Raw genomic sequence first — 24,082 nt, 5'->3', positions numbered from 1 at the left:
ATAAACATTTTATTGTATGTAGGCAAAATAGATGGTTGTATTAACACCGTATGGTTTTACAGGATAAGGGACAAGTTCCCCAAAGGAGCTTGCAACTCCACTGAGCTCTTAAAGATGTAAGGGACAAAAAGTGGCACTATTACAATATTTATTATACTTATATTCCACCCTTCCTTCAAAGAGCTGAGAGGGGTGTACAACTCACATTTTATTTCCACAACAATCCTGTGAGGTAGGTATGATTGAGAGAATACGACTGGACCAATATCGCCCAGTGAGATTCATAGCTGAGTGAGAATTTTAACCTGGATGAGTCTCTGCAGTCCTAGCTTGACATTTTAAACACCACAGCACATAACTCTCATATGCCTCAATATGAGACACTAGAAGGAAGTTAGGGTAGAATTTTCTAGAATCTAAAAATGACTTCACATCGAAATGAAACATTTGCAATGCTGAGGCACACAGCATTCCTTTAATCAGTCAAGGTTGAATAAATGATAGTAGATAAATAAAAAATGATTGGACCTGTGCTTATTTACCAATTTCCCACAACAAGGAATTCTGACAGATCACTTTTTGAATGTCCCTGTTACCTCAAAGCCTGTCCTGTTTAGGTCCGTCAGTGAGTTGAGGTTCAAGTTTCATTTCTTCAGGTTTACTATGGCTAGGAGCTGGTCTTAGATTAGGGATAGAAAGCCAATGGTCCAGATGTTGTTGGACTCTGGCTCCCATCATCCAACATCTGGCCTCAGACAGTATGACCAATGATCAGGGAAGATGGGAGTTGAAGTCCAACAACATCTGGAGCGCCACAGGTTTCCCATCCCTGTCTTAAGACATTATATTTTGCTAGAGGCTTGCTGATCTCCATGGCAATTTCCTATCTGTATAATCTACTGGATTTCACTATGTGAATTTGTACCATGACACAGTAAGTTTTTCCTCCCCTCTGTGCCAGTGATGTGGCCACAAATCACTTGGTGAGTGCAATAGGTGATATGATGGGAAGCAGGAAATTCACCATGGAAATTGTCAAATATGTTTAATGTAGCATTGCAAATAAGAGTTCAAAAGACCAGTAATGGCCAGCATAGTGGGGTGGAGCTGTGCACTAGTGTAGAGTGATGCAGCTTATCTGTACAGGGCAGGGTGGTGATAAGGTCAGAAATGCACAGATGGGATCACTGGATTAGTGACACCAGTGCCTTCATCTAGCCCTGTTCTACCCCAACCCTATCCAGGTAACCTGCAGCAACACTAGTAGCAGGAGGATGGCTCCATGCCTCCATCCTACCACTCCAGAAAAAATCACTAGCCCACAGATTTTTTTATTAGCCCACTTCTACTTGAATGACCTGAAAGAAAACAATCACCACTACCATCAGTTTTCCAGTTTATTAAAACTTCCCTTCCTAGTCACGTGAAGGTTATTCCTATTCACTGCAGATGATGAGGCAAGCAGCCATTTTCAAACCTGGTCTACACCCACTCTGTTAAAGCCCATTCAATACTGGCTTTAGATGGTTTTGTACCCAAGGAAAAGTACTATTTTAGTTATTACATTTATTTCCCTCCTTCGTTCTGTGACGGAGCACAAAGTGGCATACATGGGATTTACCTGACAGTCTTCCATTCAGACACTGGCCAGGGCTATACCTGTTTTCTCTGGAACATGAAATAACATCCTGCATTCCCCATCTTGGTGCCCTCCAGCTGTTTCAGCCAACAACTCCCATCATTCCCAGCCAGCAAGCCTAATGGTGAAGGATGATGGGAGCTGTAGTCCAACAACATCTGGAGGGCACCAAGTTGAGATGGATGTTCTGGACCATCCTCTGACTAACACTCTCCACATTCAAAAAGCCATTCCTGGAAACCGCATTAAGCAACCAATAACTGAAGCCAATGTATTATAGGGAAAAAATCCATTTTTATTATTTTCACTCATAATTTATTTACAAATACATATTATAACTTTTATATACATTGCACATTTACATGGTAGAAAAGTACAAAACTATATATTTAAATGAATTTATATTTAACTCGCCATGTTTGAAAATATAAAATTGCCTCAGAAAAAAAGTATTATGAAAAGCAAGAAACTTGAACTGATAAAGCTTTGATATAATTTTCTGTGAACACCTTTGAATGAGAAACAAAAGTACTTTAAAAAATGGAACTGCAGGACTATCTGAAAGGAAACACCAAATAAAACATTGACACATGTGACAATGTATTAAAAAAAATATGCTCTCATTACATTTAGCCACATAGCTATTAACAGCCTTCATAATCCGATCTTTGGGTTTGGATTCCCATAGTACAGGAAAAATGTCCAGTACTCTGAGATCACCTCAATACATGATTCAATTAGAAGAACATAACCAAGGGGAAGAGGTTTCCTTAAAGATTGCCTCATTGCACCCCAAATACATAAGTCAGTTTACATCGCCTTTTGGTCAGTCAAGATTCCTTGTAAACAAATACCCGAGGGATCATGGATGTATATACAGAACCAGCAAGGAAATGAAATAAATAAAAATGTAACAGAAACTGACATGCAAAGTTTTGTTAAAGTGGAGAAGAGTTAACATCGGCAGAAATGAGGAGATGAGAGTTGTGATGGGGATGGGAGGGGTAAGCTTTAAGGAATGGATTTATAGTTTACAAGAAAAAAAGCTTTATTTTACAAGCAACAGACCTCACAATAAATAACACTGCTCATCCCATAACGATTAAATTTCTTCCAAAAAAAAGGTGTACAGTCAATCAGACATTTTTATGTATAAATTATAAAACATGACACAGTATAAATAAATGTCTACAAGATTCAACTATATGTATACTTTTTTCTTCCCCCAAATAAATAAGCATACACTTATGTACAGTATGGACATTGTATTTCGTGCCCAATGGCTGTTCCAAAAGTGATGGAAGTTTTACCACTCTAGAATGGAAGATATAGGAAAGCTGTAGTCCTGGTCATCCTCTTCATCCTCTTCCTCAGGATCTTCATTAATGGCTAGATAGGAGAATACAGGGGAGCTGTTGTTTAAATACGGACAACAACAGCGCAGAAGCAGCTCAGTGCATGTTTTCAAAGCCCCCTGCACAGCCATAATAGTGTTGCTTTTTAAAAAAAAAGAACGTGGCTTGTAGTGAGATGCACTTTGGCATCTGCTGTTAGGCAATAAAGTTTTTTTTGTGCATGTGTGTGTGTGTGTCACATAATCTATGAAGTCATAACTGCAGCAAGTTCTGAAGACTCAATGGCTCAGGTTTTATTGGCAGATTCCTGAAATTAGATAAAAAGTGCTCTTGTGTTCTAGGTTTTTAAACTGCTTTTTTGAGTCCTTCATTCAGAGGCAACTGCAAGAAGACAGCAGCCCACATGGTTAAGTGTTAAGCTAGTTTCGGCGGGGATCAGCGGGAGTGGGGAGGGTGCAATTAGATTGTAGCCAAGTGTTAATAAAGCAAACAGCAAAGCACACTAAAGCAAACAATATTAAGAGAGGGCAGGAAATAGCTCAAAATATGCATTTAAGGCAACCCTCTGATGTTAAATACACCCTTTCTGACAATGAGAAAAGGCACCCCAAAATGTCCGCTGTTGGCTATCTGTTGCGTCTTACGAATCACAAGATGTCTGTATAATATATAAATCTTTCTATAAGATCTCTCTCACACACTGTTCCCTTTCATGTTTAATAAGGGTGTCAGTCTTCACTATTCTAGGGAATTGTTTTGCCTTCAGAAGATTAATGTTCCTGGCAAGGTTAAAAATCTCACTTACAGTTGCAAGATCCTGGGTGCTTTACTTCCAAAAGCACACCCAGTGAACAGGCGGCCTCCTTCATAGCGCACTCGCTTGGGTAAGTGGTGTTGTCACTGGCACAGACAGCTTCGTCCGATTTGCTTTCGGGGCATAGCTCATCACAAAGGGCACACCGTCCTCTGCCCACTTTAAAATCCCACAAACATTTCTTCCCGGTGCTGCATTGGATGTCTTCACAAGATTTGGCCTCTACAAAAGATTTTCATTTAAAAAAAAAAAAAAGGAAAAATTAGGTAGAGGGTTCTTTTTTTTTAAGAGCTAAAACAAAATAATGGTGAATTTATATTCTGATAATTTCTGCTGGGTCACAAAGATGATCCCCAAAGCCCATAACTACCCAAAAGGTGGGGTTGGAGGTGGTGGTCATGAGGAGAAGCTAGGACCTAAATAAGTTTTAGTTGTTTCCTGGTTTTGTGGCGGAGGGTGGGACCTTGGCTGTGAAGATAGCTGAGAGCTTCAGCAAAAAGAGGGAGAGTTTCAGTGGAAGGTGTTGGAGTCTATGAGGCCAATTTCTCTACTTGCTATTGGGGGTGACTGCTCAAGATGCAGGGAGCTGGAAACCCATGCAAGTGCCAAGTCCTGATCCTATAAAAGCTGCTCTAGTTACAACAGCCCAACAAATAGCCACCACAGGCAGGGCTGGCCCAAGAAATTGTGTTGCCTGAGGTGAAGGGAAAGATGGTTTCCCCTTCCATATACAGAAGCCAGCAGCACTGGCAGTTGAATCTTACTTCAACACTGATGATGGAATAGTGTCCCTCCCCACACCTGAGGCAGCTGGCTAGATTAGGAGGGCCAGGACAAGTCTGTGTAGCAACAAAAGGGAACAGCTGTGGGGTTCAGGAGGAACAACCAGGTGCTGCTGCTACTACCCACCTGAGGTGGCTGCCTCACTCTCCTTAGTGGTGAGGATAGCCCTGACCATAGGGAAAGTACTCAGGGTATGCATCGGCTCTGTGTGTGGGCTGAATAATAAGGTGAATCAGGCTGATTCAGGGGTCTTTTCCTGCCTCCCATTTGAAGTGCAATGTCAATAACCCTCCTGTCAGATCAGCCCTCACCTGCCTCCCATCACACTGTTGCTCTGTTATTTCTGGGCTTTTCTGTCCCATATGTTGTTGTATATCTCTGTGTTTCTCTAGGTCTGTGTGGGACATGTTCTGGATTTCTTTTGTGTGTGAAAATGAAGCAGCAAATGATTTTTTTAAAAAAAAAGTTAAAAATCTTGGTTTCAGTTTTTAAAAAATACACCATGGCTCTGCTTCATCAACCCTTCTCCCCTCAAGCTCTTCAGAAGTCTACAGGCAACATTTTGAAAAGCCTCATGTTGTGAGGCTGTTTGCCTATAAGGTCTACTGGAGGACACAAAGGAAAGGCCAGCCTGAAGCTGCAAAGTTTTTTAAAATGTATGAGCAAGAATATAAACCACTGTGACACTTCTTAAGGTAAGAAAGAGGCATCCCCCACAAGGGATTATGGAGGAAAACGAAACCCTCTTATGTCCCTCACAACAAGCCCTTGGACCAATTTGTCTGCAATTTGGCAGGCATAATCTATTCTGGAGGGGCTCCTATGCCTGTAAATTCCATGTACTTTTGACCAAAAAGGGAAAGCTTTATAGCTATTGTCTCACTCCCCATTATAGTGAATGGGAAAACACTGAGCTTCATTTTACACACAGTGCCTGGGAACGGGAAACAGATCGAAGCAGAGAGGGATTCCGAAAGAGATGGGAATTATTTAAAAAAGCACAGATACAAGCCAAATATGGGGGTGTATGCATACCCCTAGAAGGTACCATTCCCTATGAATCAAAGAAAGCATGCACACACACAGCTGCACTATTATTCCTGCCTCCAAAATGGCCCTAGAATACCTGGGCAATTGGTGACACACACACTCTTACACTCACATTGCCACTGACATCTGTAAGCATAAATCCCATGGAACACAGGAGGACTTCTAAGTGAACCTACTTGGAACTGGGTTACATGACTCTTGTGTCATACTGCTGTTCTAGGTCAGAAGTAGTGGACAGTTTCCAATCCAACAGTTCCCATTCAAGCTGCTGAGCCAACACTGGGCACATGGACAGCTCCCAGCATTGGCACCAGGCCATAAACTGGTTTATTTGCTGCTAGTCCCAAGAACCCTCTACTTGATTGAGACCAGAGTGCCAAATAACAGAATAGGATTTTTAAAGGAAAGGCAGGAGGGGTGGGTAGGGGAGAAAGAGAGAGCTGCAAGAAATGTCTTGCTTTCTAGGGCTCAATTAGTCACCTATTTTTACTAAACAGCAGAAGGCCCACCTGCACTGACCGCACTCTAGAGAACTGGATGACTAACTGCATTCTCAGCAGGGTTGTATCATGTAGCAAACCACTTATCACACCAGAAGGAGTTGCAAAATCAGCTTGCGTTTCAGAAGGGGGCCCAATCAATGGGTTTGTCCTTTTCTAGGTCCTCAGTTACTATGGCAAAGCAAGGAAGAGTGCGTTATCACAAATTACTGTCATGAATGGTCACGGTACTCATCTTGCCGGCATATGCATTTGCATAGAAGTGTCACAGACTGTACCTTGTACAAGTAAAGGTCTTTGGGCCTCAGTGTTTACCCTTGGTATTTCTTCTTGAAATGAATGGCAGTATATAATAATAATAATGATTATTATTATTAAAAGCTAACTGAGGACAAATTTTCCTGCATCAGACTAACAGATTTGTTGTGATATGCAGAAAATGGACTCTGGTACATGAACACTAATACCAGAACAAATCTGTTCATCTGTAAGGATCTACTGCAGTCTTTGTTGTTTTAGCATGGCGCGCGTGCGCATATTTGGGATGGGGTGGCTGTTATTTTTTTTAAAAAAATCAAAAGTCTAGGATCTTAGCCACATCCAAAGTAACTTTTTAGACTGTAGATATTACCTTTGTTTCCATCCATGAATTCAGTACAAATTCTGTAATTTAAACTATACTATCAAATTAGTAAATTGGGGTGGGATGGAGAATCATATCACCCTTTGGTCATCCTATTGGCTTCAGTTGTACAACTCTGGAATAAATGATTTAATGCTTGCAACCAGAATAATATAATGAGCCGTTAGCTAACTAGATCACCATATCTTTCAATATTGGAAGAGAATTATTTAGGGCACAATCTGGCCAAACCCTTTGAAGTCCCACTGATTCTAATGGGAGAGGTGGGCACATACTGCACTCAGAACATAATGGAACAATTCTGAGTAGGCATATATAAGATTCCACTGTAAAAGTTTTCCCATGAAACCAACGGGAGGGATCAAGGCCTCACTCCCAATATAAAGGGTAGCATTTCTGATCCTGATTCAGAGGGATGAATGATAGACAAGCTCACACTGCTCTGAAAGACATTTGGTTATGCTTGATTTACAGTGTTTTCTAAGCTTTATGGTTTTTTTAAGGGAGAAAAGTTATTTTTGATCCCATGTAAAAAACATTCCCTAAGAACTGTTGTTCAGGAAGATGTTTATGTTGGAATCTAGTTGACTTGAGCACTGATGCCAGGTGGTCTGAAAATGTCTTCAAAGACCTAGTATCTTCATGTATCACAGGTTCCAGTGGGAACTGGACCAAAGATTCGTCCTCAGTAATTGTCAACCAGATTCAACTGAAAGTTTTCTTGAACTAAAATCTGGATTTTTGGATTCCAGGAATGCATTCCTACTTCGTTTTTAAATAATTTTGTAAGTTTTATATTTTCTTCTGCTGTGGTTTTGGTGTGGCAGATGAGGAATGGAATGTGTTGTGCAATAGCTGTGCCAGTTTTCCTCCACTTTTGGGTCAAGACTAGCAATTTCAGTGGCATGGAAAGTTCTACAGAAAATCAACTTTTTCTGATTCTCTGTCTGGATGCTTTATTTTTTGTGCCATTTCCACCTTTGCTGCTTCTTTTTGCTCCTTCCTTATTAGTCACATGGGTAGTCCTATCCAGTTAGGGATTACGTAACAGGGTAACATCACATGTCTGCATTGTTTCAATGACGTTTTTATTATTTTATCACTTGTTGTTTCATGTCCTGGGCTCCTTTGAGAGGAAAGGAGGGATATAAATTAAATAAATAAACAAACAAACAACTCTATACAACCAGCTAGATTTGTTCCATCATTGATGACAACTGAGGGGATCAGGATAAGTGAGGACAATTGAAATGAACCTTTTTGCAAAGAGTGCCCCACCACCAATCTGAGACATTTTTCAACATCAGCATTTTAAAAAAAAACAATTAATACTTTCAGCTCATTCCTGGTTAACCTGAGCACCTTTCTACAAAAAAGTTCCAGGTTGATTCCAGTATAGATTTTTAAGGTGGGTTTCCATGGGGTAAGAGAGGGCTTTTATAGGTGTCCCAGAAAACATGCATCTCTTCATCTTCCAGAAACTTGCTCATCAGCCTTCAAATGCTTTATAAGTCTATCCTGCTGGGGAACCTAGGATACCTGATCATTTGTTAAAGTTGTACTACAGTTGTCCTTTCTCCAAAAAGCTCAGACTTCCCTTTTAAACCTAGTTTTCACAAACAGTGGATGGCATGTTACTGGTGTCTGTACTGCACCAGTTCAGACTGGAGTGATGGACTCACATGACTGGATGATCCTCCATACGCTTTCCCAATATTGTCTGTACATAGAAAGGTAGATGTCAGAAAGAAGGCTTCTAAGCCTAGTTTTAACCCTGACATTTTAATGTTCTATTTTATTTAGGATTTATTTTATTTTTTGTATGGTATAGCACTCAGCCACTTGAGCTCATATCTACAATTTGAAGTAGTATAGTCCTGGCAGAGATTTTATTTATTTTTATTTATTTATTTTATTATGTTTCTAGACCGCCCTATAGCAATAAGCTCCCAGGGCGGTGAACAGCATAATAAAACAGATTAAAATACAAGCGGATGTAAATACAATACAGTACACAATAAAACATAATTAAAATTCCAAATTTAAATTCAATTTTAAAATTTTTAAAATGCCTGGGCAAAGAGGTAGGTCTTTACCTGGCGCCGAAAAGATAACAGAGAAGGCGCCAGGTGTATCTCGTCAGGGAGGGCGTTCCATAGTTCGGGGGCCACCACTGAGAAGGCCCTAGCTCTAGTTGTCGTTCTCCGTGCCTCCTTATGCGTTGGGACACGGAGAAGGGCCTTCGACGTCGAGCGCAGTGACCGGGTAGGTACATAGCGGGAGAGGCGTTCCACCAGGTATTGCGGTCCGATGCCGTTAAGGGCTTTATAGGTAAGAACCAACACTTTGAATCTGGCCCGGAAACATATTGGTAGCCAGTGCAGCTGGGCCAGAACAGGTGTTATATGATCAATTTTTTTAGTCCCAGTAAGGACTCTGGCCGCAGCATTCTGCACCAGCTGAAGTTTCCGAACCGTCTTCAGAGGTAACCCTACGTAGAGTGCATTACAGTAGTCCAATCTAGAGGTTACCAGAGCATGGATAACTGTGGCGAGGTTCTCCCTCTCCAGATAGGGTCGTAGTTGGGCTACCAGCCGAAGCTGGTAGAACGCATTCCGTGCCACCGAGGCTACTTGAGCCTCCAGTGACAGGAGCGGATCTAATAAGACCCCCAAACTACGGACCTGCTCCTTTAGGGGGAGTGTAACCCCATCTAGGGCAGGTCGGATATCATCTATCTGGGCAGAGAGCCCCCCCACCAACAGCATCTCAGTCTTGTCAGGATTGAGTCTCAGTTTGTTAGCTCTCATCCAGTCTATTACCGCGGCCAGGCAGCGTTTAGTAACATTAACAGCCTCACCTGAGGAAGATGAAAACGAGAAGTAGAGCTGCGTATCATCAGCATATTGCTGGAAACGCACTCCAAATCTCCTAATGACCTCATCCAGCGGCTTCATATAGATATTAAAGAGCATGGGGGACAGAACTGAACCCTGTGGGACCCCATATTGGAGTATCCAGGGGTTTGAGTAATGCTCCCCAAGCATCACCTTCTGGAGACGATTCTCGAGGTAGGAGCACAGCCACTGCCAAGCAGTGCCTCCAACTCCTAAGTCCGCAAGACGTCCCAGAAGGATACCATGGTCGATGGTATCAAAAGCCGCTGAGAGATCAAGGAGAACCAACAGAGTTACACTCCCTCTGTCTTTCTCCCGACAGAGGTCATCATACAGGGCGACCAAGGCTGTTTCTGTACCAAACCCCGGCCGAAAGCCCGATTGACATGGATCCAGATAATCAGTTTCATCCAAGAGAGCCTGGAGCTGGTGAGCGACCACACGCTCTAAGACCTTGCCCAAGAACGGAACATTTCCTACCGGTCTATAGTTGTCAAGATTGTTGGGGTCCAAGAAGGGTTTCTTTAGGAGCGGTCTCACCACTGCCTGTTTCAGGCAGGGTGGTACCACTCCCTCTCGTTGGGAGGCATTGATCACCTCCTTGGCCCATCCGGCTGTTCCGTTCCTGCTAGCTTTTATTAGCCACGAGGGGCAAGGATCCAGAGCAGAAGTGGTCGCCCGCACCTGTCCAAGCAACTTGTCCACATCCTCGAGCTGTACCAACTGAAACTCATCCAATAAAACAGGACAAGACTGTGCTCCGGACACCTCATTAGGCTCAACTGCTACAATATTGAAGTCAAGGTCCCGGCGGATGTTCGTGATCTTATCTTGGAAGTGTCTCGCAAACTCATTACAGCGGGCTATTGATGGTATTATTGTGTTCTGAGGCCCAGAGTGTAAAAGTCCCCGAACAACTTTATTTACCACCTCATCTGCCATTTGTGGGAGCCAGACTTCAGAACAGCAACATATCCTGTCAATTTAGATTAAGAAAATGTGTCTTTCCCAAGGTCAAGTGATGAGCAACGTAAATGAGCAAGGTTTTGAATGTGTTTCACACATTGAAATCTGTCACTCTATAGACACAATGCCACAGTATCTCTTATGTACTAACATTGCTTTACATTAAAGCTCTTTGCCCTGCTCCACCACCAAGGGTGTTTTCACAAGATAAATCTGAGCTAGAGAAGAACTTTTGAGCTCATGATACTAGTGTCATATTGGAGGCGAGCACTGCAAGTTAGCCAAATTTGTATTTTTCACACCTTGCAAATATGAATTTTAGCACCAACCCAAGTGGTGCATAAATTTAACTCTTCAGCCTCAACTTGCTATCACTTAAACTGCCACCTGCCTCTCTTCTGTTGTAAGGAGATTGTATTGTAAGGAGGTCAGCTGCCCGATGAAAGAAAGATCACTTTAAATTTGTAGTAAATTACTCAGTCGTTTAATTGATTAACAGCACAACCCGGTACATGTCTAGTCAGATGTAATCCAATTGGGTTCAATGGGGCTTCCTCTCAAAATGGGGCTTACTCCCAGGTACACTGGCACAGAATTACAGCTGGGCAGGGCAGTCTTAACCTGGGGCCTAGGGAGAGTGGAGCAGTAGATCCACAGCTGCTTCCAAAGCCCTGCCAACCTCACTCATGGAAGGTGGGAACAGGGTTTGTTTTTGTGTTTGTTTCTTGTTCCTTTTCACTACACTAGCTCCTCAGGGGATGCACAGGGCCTTCCAGTGAAGGCTGGTCGATTACTATGAATAGAGCACTGCACCATCAAAGCTAAGTCTGCCCCCAGCTAGCCCCCATCTTCCTACCTCCTTACTTACAACCAGTCCAAGGGGTGGCACTGGTTGCCAGCTTCTTCCTCCTCCTCAGTGTCAATGTTGCCCTTGCAGAGCACAGCAAGGAGGAGGATGGGGACAAAACCAGAATTAGTTGGCTCTGCCTATCATTGGCTCTGAACTCCACTTGCCATTGGCTGTGGCTGTACCTGCTATTGACCTCCCTGCTTTCTGCCCTACTTGTTCCAATTGGCTCCAGCCTTTACTGGGGCTTTGGATCCTGTGGCTCTAAAGCTGCTCCTCCCCATCTTGAAAAGCCCTGTTTCGAGGCTTTCTGAGCCCTGCCACCCACCTGGGCATAGTTTGGGGCCTCTGCTCCTCATCACTGACAGAGGCCAGCATACAGGAATCCACACAGCTTCCTAACCTCTCCAGCCATTGACAGTGTGAGAACAGTTACAATTGCTCCATCAATCTGCATACATTTTCCTATGATTGGGGGGGGGGGAAGAGCCACAATAGTTCTTAAAAAGGAACCATGCTGAACTTTGGTTTCAGCTGATGTGCATGTGCATGACTGCAGGCATCATTTTGTAAGAGTCATTTCCCATAGGCGGGAAAGCCTTCTAAGAAGATGCTTTCTATCTTCAGTTTTTATAACCACTTCTATTTTAAAAAAAAAAATTAAAAAAAGTTTTTTTAAAGTTGACTGGGGATACCATTAGACAAACTTATTTTAAATTGACCAACTAAACCAGGGGTGGGAGGGGGTCAGGCTCTCCAGATGTTTGTTGGATTCCCATCAGCCCAGCCTGCACAGCCAATAGTCAGAGATGATAGAAGTTGTAGTCCACAGGGTTTCTATCCCTGATCTAAACCTTGCAGTCTTAATTGTAACAGAAAGCTTGTTTGAGAGCAGACAGAGGTGGTTTGGAATAAGATCTCCACCATGGACTCATCTGCTGGCCTTGATCAAGTCTCTCTCTCTCTCTCTTTTCCTTTAGTTCTTCATCTTTAAAATGGAAATAATATCACATGCAATCATTGTTAGGGCCAGCCAGTGGTGGCTGGTGACTCCATGTCAGTGGGGCAGTGGAATCCACTCTGGTTTTAGTCCAAACTTTCAAGGAGCTCTCAAAGGTGCTGAATCATCTCGGAAAGCTCCTTGAAAGTTTGGACTAAAACCTGGAGTGGATTCCACTACCCACTGACATAATGCCGCCAGCCTTCACTGGGGCCAGCACATGTAAAGTAAAGCCCTTAGTATATTAAAAGAGATATATAAATAATGTTGTTGTCATGTGCCTTCAAGTCAATTACAACTTATGGCAACCCTATGAATCAGCGACCTCCAGTAGCATCTGTCATGAACCACCCTGTTCGGATCTTGTAAGTTCAGGTATGTGGCTTTTATGGAATCAATGCATCTCTTGTTTGGCCTTCCTCTTTTTCTACTCCCTTCTGTTTTTCCCAGCATGATTGTCTTCTCTAGTGAATCATGTCTTCTGACGATGTGTCCAAAGTATGATAACCTCAGTTTCATCATTTTAGCTTCTAGTGACCGTTCTGGTTTAATTTGTTCTGACACCCAATTATTTGCCTTTTTTGCAGTCCATGGTATGCACAAAGCTCTCCTCCAACACCACATTTCAAATGAGTTGATTTTTCTCTATTTATTTTTATTTATTTATTTTATTTTATATTATATTATATTATATATTAATATTTATGTGAGAGCCAATGTGGTTAAGGTGTTGGACTACAACCTGGGAGACCAGGGTTCGAATCCCCACACAGCCATGAAGCTCACTGGGTGACCTTGGGCCAGTCACTGCCTCTCAGCCTCAGAGGAAGGCAACGGTAAACCACCTCTGAATACCGCTTACCATGACAACCCTATTCACAGGGTCGCCATAAGTCGGGATCGACTTGAAGCCAGTCCATTTCATTTTTCATTAATATTTATAATATATTATGTTTTATATTATTTAATTTTTTATTATTTTTTATTATATAAATAATAACTAGTTATAAAAAGGGCTACATCACTTCACTGAGCTGGCATAATGCCATGGCTAAGAGACTAAGCTAGGAAATCTTGCTTCTGCCCTAAACTCACTAGGAGGCAGCAGGGACTGGCAAGGGAGAGTGGGCTGGGTCACTGTGGGTAACCAAGAGGGAAAGGGGAGAGGCAGCAGAAGATTGGTGTGGACACAGCAGTGGAGCCAATCCACTGATTCTACCACTGCTCCCGCACCATGCCTCCCTGCCGCTGGTGTCATGACCCCTGACACTAGCAGTGATCTGGACACAGAGTCTGAGGATTTAGGGGCACCAGATGGGAAGCCAGGTCAGATTCAGGGCTCAGAGCTGAATGTCAACTGAACACAGGAAGCCCATTGCACCTGAGGCTGTTGAGCAGGAGCCCCCAGAGGATCCTCCAGGGCATATAGGACCAGAGCCTGGACCCTCACGAGCACCTTCCCCTGAGCCTGAAGAGCCAGATGCCTCCCTTGCACATCACCAGTCCAGCAGCACAAGAAGTGCTCCAGGAGGGAGGCTATGGAATGGAGGAGGAGTGCCCATCTTCACGCCGGAGGGCTTGCCCTGGAGTTCTATAGAAGGGAGTGGAGCCTGGGGGAGGGAGCCTGGAGACAGAGGCTTAAAAGGCCTCAGACTGCTCCCAACCTTTGTTGGAGCAAGTTGCTCAGTTAGAGCTATCCATGGTACAGCAACCTTTGACTAGCCTTGCTGCTGGCATTGGACCTGAATACAACAACCTCACCCCTCCCACTTTCAGTTCCTGACAGCGACTTCTGCACTGGGAAGCCAGGTAAGCAATACCGCTTTACCCTGCCTTGCCAGCTTCTATCTATTGCTAGGGGGCTTAGGGAAGAAACTCCCCCAGCCTCCTTTTCAACATGGGGGATAATAATTCTGACTTACCTTATAGCTTAAATAGCTAGATAACACACGTGAAACACTCTGAACACTTGAAAATGCTATATAAAAATGTGAGGTGGAGTTATTCCTTGTTTCCACACTGATTCAGTAAGATTTTTCTAAGTTGCAACATCTGGCCTGCTCAGTTTGCGGAAAGGGAATTTCCCTCAGAAATTATTACTTTGTATTCTCATGGCTGCTACCACCACCTAAAATGTGGGCTCATTCCAGTTGGGGTTCCTTCTCCTCCCTATCCTCCCCTTCAGTCAGCCTTGATTGGCCTCACCCTCACGCAATATGGTCAGAAAATGGCTCCTCCATTCCTTCCCCCACCTAAACCCTGGTCCTAGGTCCCTCCCTTTTCCCTGCTGGCTTCTATTAACTATTTCTGAATGGTCCAGACAATAGCCTCTTTCTGCTCTAAAGAGTTCCTCTGGCTCACAGGCTGCCCAACCCAGGTGTCCCATCTGACCAAAATTGAAATTACTCTGGATGCTGTATGGGTTCATAACCCATCTTGCTAAAATGACTGATGACTCCTTCTGGGGTTGTCTCTCTGGCTCCCAATATGGTGAGCCCACAAGCCATTTGCCATTCCACACATTGGTAAGCTTCTCCATGGGACAAGAGGAGGAAGAATGACAATTACAAAAATAGTAAATGATAATATTTAACATTTATAGACCCCCTTTGGAGTGTTTAATGCGCTTCACGTAATTATCGCAGTGTGATTATTTCCCTCAGTTTTCAGTAGCCACAGTCTGCCTTCACACATCTGAGGTGCACTGAACTAGACATTACCTCAGAAAACCCATCCCCCTAAACTTGTATTTGTTGAGGTAATGGGTGACAACCTATAGCAAGAAGAATCTATGGGCAGGAAGGAGGTGTGTGTCTCCCCGGATGGGGAAAAATAATTAAAATGGCTTGAAGGGGAGAATTTATCAAGTTAAGGTTGAAATATAGGAAGCTATCTTATGCCAAGTCAGACCATTGACCTATCTAGCTCAGTATAGTCTACACTAACTGGTAGAGGCTTTCCAGAATTTCAGATCCTACCTGGAGATGCCAGGGATTGAACCCTCTGCATGCAAAGCAGATGTTCCACCAATGAACCAAAACCCTTCCCCAAACACTCCTTCCACCTGCCAATTCTCTCCTGCAACTGCACTAGACACACAGCCAGTGGAGGCTGGCCCATTACGGCAAATGAAACAGAGCCCCACCAACCTCAGTATGCCCTCAGCCAATCCCCAAACAGCCTTCCTGCCTTTGTTCTTACAGCCAGTCTAGGTCTGCCAACTTTCCGCTCAGTCTCAGTGTTGCCCTAGCAGAACTCAGCAGGGAGGAGGACAGGTACAAAGCTAGACTTAGCTAGGTCTGCCTTTCTCTGGCTCTGGCTTCACCTCCTGTTGGGCTCCCTGCCTTGTGCCCTACCAGCCCCAACAGGCACCAGCTCCCCATGCACATACTGGGTACCCCGTGTTTCTCTCACAATATCTAGTTCTACCCCATGAAGCAGAGATTCCAGGTAGGCCGATGAAGCACCTTTCAGGCAAGTGCGTACATCTCATTCACCCCTCCTGCAAAAAAACCCCATTACTCCTTCCAGACCCCTCAGCTTTTTCTCTCCAGTCTATGGTACTTACTGATACATTTTCCTTCGTAGGCTAGACCAATGGATCTTCCAAGCAGGCAGGTTGCTTTCCTCAGATGACAAGCACTCGCGTATGTTATTCCATCATTCCCGCAGAGGTACTGTTCAGGGGAAGTAGGCTCTGGGCAAATCCGATTGCATGTCACACAGTTGGCATTGTTATTTTGATCGACCACACATGTGGAGCTGCCTGGGCATAAAACATCCCTACAGGTCTCTGAAAGAAAAGACACAGGGGACAATCCGTGAACAACAGAAGCCACCTCCGCTATCAAGTTGCACAGAATAATAACTGAAAAGTGTTTAGTACCTTTCTCCATTAAAAAGAAGTGGACACAGTGAAGAAGCGACTGTAAGACACTCAAATTACTTTGTATCAGTGGTGGGGAGCCTCTGGCCCAGACTTCGTATTTGTAAGCCATGCCCATCTGCCCTACACCTGATGTCATACATTTTTGTCTGCCCCCCCGCAGGTCAGGGCTTGCAAAGTTTTGCACAGGCAAAAACGAGTCAAACTGAGCCCATGAGGGGGGGAGCCCCACCCACCTGTCAAACTTGGCCTGTGAGGGGTAGAGCAGACAAAGATCAGGCCTGTTTGCTGTACCAGTTCCCCATCCATGATTTATATACTAGCCACAGCATAGATGGCACCACTTTTTCAGTACTCATGTAGTCTGTACTCATGTAGTCTCAGGAGTCATGTACAGTAGTCTGCATCGTGGTGTCCCTTGTTGGTAAACAGTGTTGGGGTTTGGCTGCTGTCTGCTGGGTACTGCTCTGCTCATTGCTGTTTTTCACCTACTTCCGGGCTTGGAGGGGATGGGCAAGTGAGTGGTGACATCAGCTGTAGAAAGAGCTGTAAGTGTAGACAGCTGCTGCCTCCTGCTACTCACCACCTGGCAGCAATGGTCCAGACAGGACCATGAGCCCCCCTCCCCAGAGGAGACACCCTTCCCACACTGTGGGTGCGTTCTCCAAGCCCCGTTCCCCAACCTGGCACTGGGCTAACCTCACAAGGTTGCAGTTAAGATACATGGGAAGAGCCCACAGCTCTTGCATGCATAAGTTCACAGATTCAGTCCCCGATATTAAAAGGAGCAACAAATGGCTCCTTCACTCCCTGAGGATGGTTGATGTAAGAATCGGAAGCTTGGAGACTATGAAGGAGTCCTGACGTGTAAAGGAGTAAGCCTCCTTTACACATGGTGCAGAACGAGGTGGTAGAATTGCCTGTGCTAATTTAGATTGGAGAAGCATGTGTATCACTTCCCTGCAGCCAAGAAAACATTCACAATGTGACACCTTCCAACAGCTAAGAACGACAGTTAGTGCACTAAAGATCAGCTTGAACTATTCTCCACGATTAATGTGTTTGATTGCTTTTTTTAACCTTGTAGGGACCTTTTTGCATGGGGGAGGGGTCATTTTAAAGTGGCATTCCCCACCTATAGTCTGAAGTGGTACAATCCAGTCAATCCCCTCAGGATTCTACCATCTCATTCTGCTACATATGTAGACCAGGCTCAAGTTCCACTGACATTCATAGGAGTGACTTTAGGAACACATTGCTTGTCTGTGGCTCCTCCTGTCTCAGTATCAGAATACAACCTCGTGTTCCTGTTTGGGGAACTTGAGGTTGTTGCCAACTAAGTGCTGCTCAGGGTAGACCCATTGAAATTAATAGACCTAAGTTACTCATGTCCATTAATGCCAGTGGAGCCACTCTGAGTATGACTAGCATGGAAAACAGCCCCTGAATTACAACCACAAACAACTCTCCTGCACAGTAGGCCTATTGTACTGTACCATGATACAGTGAGCACCAGATCCTCCTGCTTTTCTCAGAATACCTTCTCCCCCTAGCATTGTGATCCAGGGAATAGCTTTGTTGCAAACTTACTTTTGCATTTGCCCTGGTATTGGACTTCAAGTTCAGGCTGCTCTTTACATCTGGCCTTCAGAAGGGCACACTCATTCTTGTAGGTTTTCCCATCCAAGCCACACACTGGGCCTTTCCATGTGATATTAGAGCAATCCGGAGCACAGACACACCGAGGTTTGTTCTTCTTGTTCATTTTGCATTTCTTCCCAGGCCCACAGTCCACATTCTCACAGGTTTCTAAAGCGGAAATGGGAAGGGAGCGGGGTGGTGGTGGGTGGAACAGAAACACAGAAACTTTAACAACATCCATAGTCCCCACCACAACTTCATAAACTACAGGCAACATGAGAGGATATTATTTTCTTCTTGACCCAGCAAATAAGAAAGGTGCCCTGAAAGCAAAAGACCATAAATAAAAACAAACACAGGATCTTCCCATTTGCTGAGCTGGATGCCACAAAGACTTATAGTTTCTTCAGAACCTTCCCAAATGTCCCTTATTCTGGTGCTACAGACACAAGATCATGTTGATGTGCTTCACAGTAATTAATCTGCAATTTAAAAATCACTGGGTGGTTTCGTACACACAAGCAGCAGCAATGGACATTAGAACTTCTGTAAGTGTGCAGTGAAAGGCTGGGACATGCTACCCTTTTACTACTGTGATGGCACGCCAGAGGGCTAATCTCCATTAAGCAAATGTATGTGCAAGACGAGTAAGTGAGATGCATGTCAAAGCTGTCTTCTTTTCGTAAAGCTGTTTCAGCCCTCAACTCCACCCCTTCCAGTTTATGCAATATCTTCTCTGCTCACCCAGTGCCCCTGACATATTGGGTTTGTTCTCCAACTTCTTTCATTTTGGAGGTCATTTTTACTAGAGTCATCCCAAGGTTGCATGTGCCTCTACGATAAGCCTTGGTGGCAATCCATTACTTTATTATTATTATTATTTTAGAGTACTCTTGTTCAAGATATTCAGACCTCTCCTGGGTAAGTGGGTCAGGGGCTACATCTCAGCTCTCTGCCAATCTGGTGCCCTCCAATTATTTCGGACTATAATTTCTATCAGCCTTATGTTGGCTGATAGAATGCTGGCTGGGGCTGATGGGAGTTGTAGTCCTAAAAGTCTGGACAGCAGCAGGTGGGTGAAGGCTGCTATATAATTTCACCCACCTGCCACCCTCCACTGTTGGCACTAAAAAAAAAAGTTAGTAGCAGCTCATCCACCTCTCACACACATACCATGTCCCCTCCCCCATATAATAGGACCATAGAATCGTAGAATTGGATATATAACCTGGGCTTAATTTGGGGAAGGGCTGTAGCTCAGTGCATACAGAAGGTCCCACGTTCAATCTCCGGTATCTCCAGGTAGGGCTGGGAGAGACTCCTGCCTGAAACCCCGGAGAGCCATTGCCGTCAGTGCAGACAACACTAAGTTAGATGTACCGATGGCCCGCCTCTGTATAAGGCAGCTTCCTAGGTGGTCAGTAGCAGAAATAAGGTGGTGGTTGTTTCTGGCACAACCCCTGTGCCCATAATAGCTGTGTGGCAAAGAGATAGTCAGCAGATGAAGCTTCTCCTATAGCATGAAGATGAATTGGTTGGGAAACGGTGACCTGCCAAACTTCCGCTTGTTGTGCAGCTGTTAGAGGCACAGGGGGAACTGTTGGCAAGCCTACCTGAAAACTACACTGGGAAGAGTGCGTGCAGAAAATATTTCTGCATAACTCTAACCTCCCCTAAACACACCTAGGATCGGGGAGCAGGACTCTCAGGTCAAGGCAATTGCAGGTCAAGGCACTCTTGAGCCCCAGGACCTCTTTAAAAGAAAACAAAATAGGCACATCTGTGATAAGGACGAGCAGGTACAGTCAATGCTTCATTTCTAGAAAAAGTAACACCGGGCCCAAGATTGTCCAGAAACACCACACTCTGACCTGGAAGCCTTCTCTATGAGGGCTCTCTCTAGTGACTAAAGGCTGAGGGAAAGGCACTCTGTACCAGCTGAGGGGCACTTTAACCTGTTCTGCCTTTCTACGTGCGTCTCATGATTAATTAATTTATTTAGTGCATAACCTGCCCTTCACCAGATGGTCTGAGGGTGGGACATGACTGAGCCTCGCACTGAAAACAGATGCCTGGGCTGAGCCTTGGGACAACTTATTAAGCCCTGGGCTGGCAGGGGTGGGATGAGAAGTCTCCTCTTTCTTGGGAAGGGGTAGTAACTCAGTAGTAGATCTTAACTTGCAAAAGAGCTCAGGTCTTACCCCTCCTATCTCCAGGGACAAAAGGATTCTCCAATGGCAGGGCTGGGAAAAAATCTTTTACCTGTGGCCTTCGAGAGAGAGGTGCTGCCAGTCAGAGTTGATGCTACCAGCAGGGGGGGGACCAGTGGTGCCTGACTCAGCAGAGGGCAACTTTATATGTGCTGGTAAAGAAATACAATCGGCTCTGAATGTCAGGTTTCTCTGCTTGCTTGATTTTAAGAGAAACACTCACCTTTGCAAGGGATGCAGTTTGGGGCGCCCCCACTAAAAATCATCCACTTGAAAAGCACGTGATCGCTAACATCCTCCTCGGTCCACGAAGTGGTAAGCCTGCCGCTTTTACAGCACTCCTCCTTGCTGAGACCGTTTTTGTAGAGAACCTGGCAGCGGCCGTTCCTGGCTTGCCGGAGCCAGCAATTCCCAGCTGCATTCAGGAAAAGAGAGAAAGACCCAGCCATATCAATGTCAGTTACCAGCGACCCAGACACAACACGTGCGGCTTTCATTGACTTTTACTAGACTGTTTACTTTTTATTTGTCCCGTTTCATAACCTGAACCTTCTCCGCTGGACCAAATGGAAGCGCTGTTCAAATAACCTGATCAAACCAGTTTGCCGCCTTATTATTCTATATGGGGAAAGCACGGCAGCTGTGGAGGGGAGGGGGCGTATGTGTGTGGAGCTAAAATGCATGTGACAGGGGTTTGAAATAGATCTGGAGTACCTTTTTTAAAAAAGGAAGTAGATGATCGTAAGAAAAAATGACGCTATCCCCCCCACACACACACTTCACTGATCTCTGTTGTTTAATACATAGATAAAAGTTTGCACAAACACGTACAGAGACACAACTGACGGGTAAATTTTAGTACAGCCTTCCCCGCCCCTCCGCCCAAAGTATACGATTTGGCAACATGCTCCTGATAGTAGGGATGATAATCCTAGTCTTTCGAAATCTCCAAATTTTGCGGATTTCGTCAAGCGAAGAAAGAAATGGAGGAGTGAATGACCAAACTCTACACACACGCGCCAAGCGCTGGAGGAGGGAGAGAGAAGTGGATCAAGCTATACGAGTTTATTGGGGGGGGGGGGGAGAAACCAATGGAAGGTGGTGGTGGTTACACGTGCACACACGCACACGGTTACCAGCAACAACAACCTTGAACCTGTCTGCTGCTGATGGATCGGAGCCAAGAATACTGATTTGACCTGTCGTCCCGTTCTTTGAGAGTGGAGAATTTTGGGGGGGGGGGAGAATGAGCCCCTCGTGAATCAGCAAAGTGATCTCTCCAGCCATTCAGTGCCAATCGATTGTTTTTTTATTCCAAAGGGAATTTTGCCAGAGTAAAGAGTTCAGAAGGAAATCGCATACACACCGGACTAAAACTGCTCCAAGCCCCAAATTATTATTCAGATTAGTATTTTATTTTCTGTCTGCCTAAGGCTCCAATGGAGCACCAAGGGAGGCAGAATCATTATTACACCAAAAAAGAAATAAATTCTACGGGTCTAAACTGGAGAGGTATCTCAAGAACATAACCCCCCCCAACACACAACCAATCAATATTAGGGTGGGGGGGAGACGCTTTCAGTTGTAAATATGTGGATTCAGACTTCAATTTTTTAAAAGCACGCACGCACCCCAAGACACCATCTGCAGTTGTAAAACGCAACATGCCAAAGTTCATTCACAGAGTGACAAAAAATTATAAGAGGAGCATAAACAAACTATCCTCCAAACCTGAAAAAAACTCTTTCCCTCTAAAAGTGTGAGCTATAATAATAAGTTTCCTTCGGTACTCGTATCTCCTCCACTCACCAAGATGATTTTAGCAACTTAATCGACAACTTTAACAACAACAACAGCAACAACAAAAACAAAATTACACATTTATTCTCTTTCCCACACACACGGATTCACACTCCGTGATGGTGAAACTCAGAAAAGTTTTGAGCTGGTGCAGCTGCTCATTTAGGCTGCAGCCTGTTAGGGATGCATGATAAAGGCTATTGAGAAAGGGGTTAGAGTTAATGATGATGAAGTTAATCAAGATTTTAATGATGATTACGCCTAGCCTCTCTGCCGGATGCACCAGACCAAACGTGGATTGCCCTGTCATCTCTGCGCATTTGTGCAAAGCAACTCGTTCAGCCCGATCCTAAGCACCTTTATTCTCCAAAGCAAGTCCCAGTGTGAGTCTAAAGGACTTGTTTATGTTTAAGACTGCAGCCGTAGGCATGTAACCCCAGACATGTCTACTCAGAAGTAAGCCACACTGAGTTCCACAGTCAACTCATCTGATGAAGTGTCTGGAGAAAAGTCTGGGAAAGAAGGTAGGTAGGTAGGTAGGTAGGTAGGTAGGTAGATAGGTAGGTAGATAGATGTCAGAAAAGGGCACATCTGCACATAAAGACGTACAATTGTATCTTACCCTGTGCTGTTTGATCTTCCAGGAAGTGGCAGAAAAACATCAAGAGAAAAACCATGCCAGGGAAGATTCTTTGATTTAACATCCTTAGTTATTTCCCCTCAGCGAAATAGAAGACAACCTCAAGTGGCAGGAGTAAGGCGAGAAACGAAAAGAGGACGCCAGACAGACACCCTGCCTAATATGATCGCTCTATTGAATGAACGTCAGGCTCTGAATGCAGTCTCTCTTTAAATCTATGGGGTCTTAGCTCTGCGGTGGGCGGTCTCCTAATGTGTGTGTGCGCGTGTGTGCGCGCGCGAGTGAGTGTCTCTCTGTGTGTTGGGGAGGTTGGAGATTTTAAAAAGTTCGGTGTGAATCAGTGTGGAAACCCTTTCCAATTATCTGATCCCCCCCCCCGCTTTTTTTAGGTGTGCGCGCGCGGGCGGGCACCCACACAGACACGCGCGCCTATATAGTCTATAGTACGCACCAACACTCACTCGCCGCACTCGCGGTTACATCGAAGCTACCAAAGGGAATCGCCGCAGCTTTTGCGCCAGTAGGAGCAGGCAGGCAGGGGCGTCTGTGGTTGTGGTTTGCGTGTGCGTATGTTCGAAGCCAACCACAGCTGAGTAGCCTAGAAGCGCAGAAAGAGAGGGAGACGCCACTAACGACCAAGGCGCAGAAAAGGAGAGAAGGGAGCGCACAGACCCGAGACAAGAGACACTTCCCCTCAAGGGGAATCCTGAGGTCTGTTTAGAAAGCCTACAACCATATCTGGTTTGGAATTCCTGTCTCTCTGCCCCCATTTCCCGCGCCCATTTCCAATCCAGACCAAAGGGGGGGATACGATTTCAAACAAACACGACGATTGCGTTTGGAACGCGTGTGCAGGGCCATGTAGCTGCTGCTGAGCTGGGACGCCGCCTGAAGTTTCCCCCGGAGAGGACAGGACGAAACCTTGGCATTGTCCTCGTTGTCTCTCCACACACCCCCGTGTGGGTTCGCGAGGTCTCCCCCTCCTCCCCCTTCAGCCGCTCCCCCCCCCAACTCATAAATCTCTTAACACCTCGAAACAGTAGTGCAGCGTCTGGCGCGCAAATATCTGCCTCTCTCTGGGACTCGTCAAAAACAAATCAAAGTTTAATGCCCAGTTCAATACCCAAGTGTTAGCCTTTTCACTTGAGGGCATCTGGAGTACTAGAGTGGAAGAGAGAAGGCGGCGGCGACGGTGGAGAAGAGGGGATTGGCGATGAGGAGGCAACGTAGGCGGTCCCTTTTCCCCGAGAATGAAATAATAAGCCGTCCCTTTACGGCCGGGCGAGAGGGGGGGGAGGCGGAGGGGGCGGCGAGCGGGCGCGATTGCAACAGGCCTAATGAACTTTTGCAGCGTTGTTAGTCTATTAAGCGCTGTCTGGCATTCTTCTCGGTTTCTTTCAAGAAGAGTTGG

General features: G+C 44.9%; 1 protein-coding gene across 2 annotated transcripts; it reads right to left on the bottom strand.

The window, feature by feature from the left end:
* Positions 1–2,014: 2,014 nt before the first annotated feature.
* FST (follistatin) lies at positions 2,015–22,984 on the bottom strand. 2 transcript variants are annotated; one of them, XM_061617789.1, is made up of 6 exons: positions 22,654–22,981; positions 20,455–20,646; positions 17,971–18,189; positions 16,063–16,287; positions 3,800–4,030; positions 2,015–3,028 (listed from the first exon to the last, which is right to left on the bottom strand). In XM_061617789.1, exons 1-6 carry the CDS (start codon positions 22,733–22,735, stop codon positions 2,946–2,948), a joined length of 1,032 nt encoding a protein of 343 aa, XP_061473773.1. In that variant the 5' UTR covers positions 22,736–22,981; the 3' UTR covers positions 2,015–2,945. The 2 variants fall into 2 exon arrangements, with proteins under 2 accessions (XP_061473773.1, XP_061473783.1); XM_061617799.1 differs by lacking the exon at positions 2,015–3,028 and adding an exon at positions 3,035–3,301 and having other exon boundaries at positions 22,654–22,984.
* Positions 22,985–24,082: the final 1,098 nt, after the last annotated feature.

This window comes from Rhineura floridana, chromosome 1, assembly GCF_030035675.1.
Source record: "Rhineura floridana isolate rRhiFlo1 chromosome 1, rRhiFlo1.hap2, whole genome shotgun sequence".
NCBI lineage: Eukaryota > Metazoa > Chordata > Lepidosauria > Squamata > Rhineuridae > Rhineura > Rhineura floridana.
The sequence above is the reverse complement of the archived record's forward strand: the minus strand, read 5'-3'. Positions and strand labels throughout refer to the sequence as shown.

What these genes read in the sequence shown, in the direction of transcription:
- FST (XM_061617789.1), bottom strand. Translation starts at nt 22,735, where the DNA reads ATGTTAAATCAAAGAATCTTCCCTGGCATGGTTTTTCTCTTGATGTTT. An exon ending in GGAAGATCAAACAGCACAGG is followed by an intron (nt 20,647 to 22,653) that starts GTAAGATACAAT and finishes TCCTGAATGCAG; the next exon opens with CTGGGAATTGCTGGCTCCGG. An exon ending in CTACGAAGGAAAATGTATCA is followed by an intron (nt 4,031 to 16,062) that starts GTAAGTACCATA and finishes AATCTTTTGTAG; the next exon opens with AGGCCAAATCTTGTGAAGAC.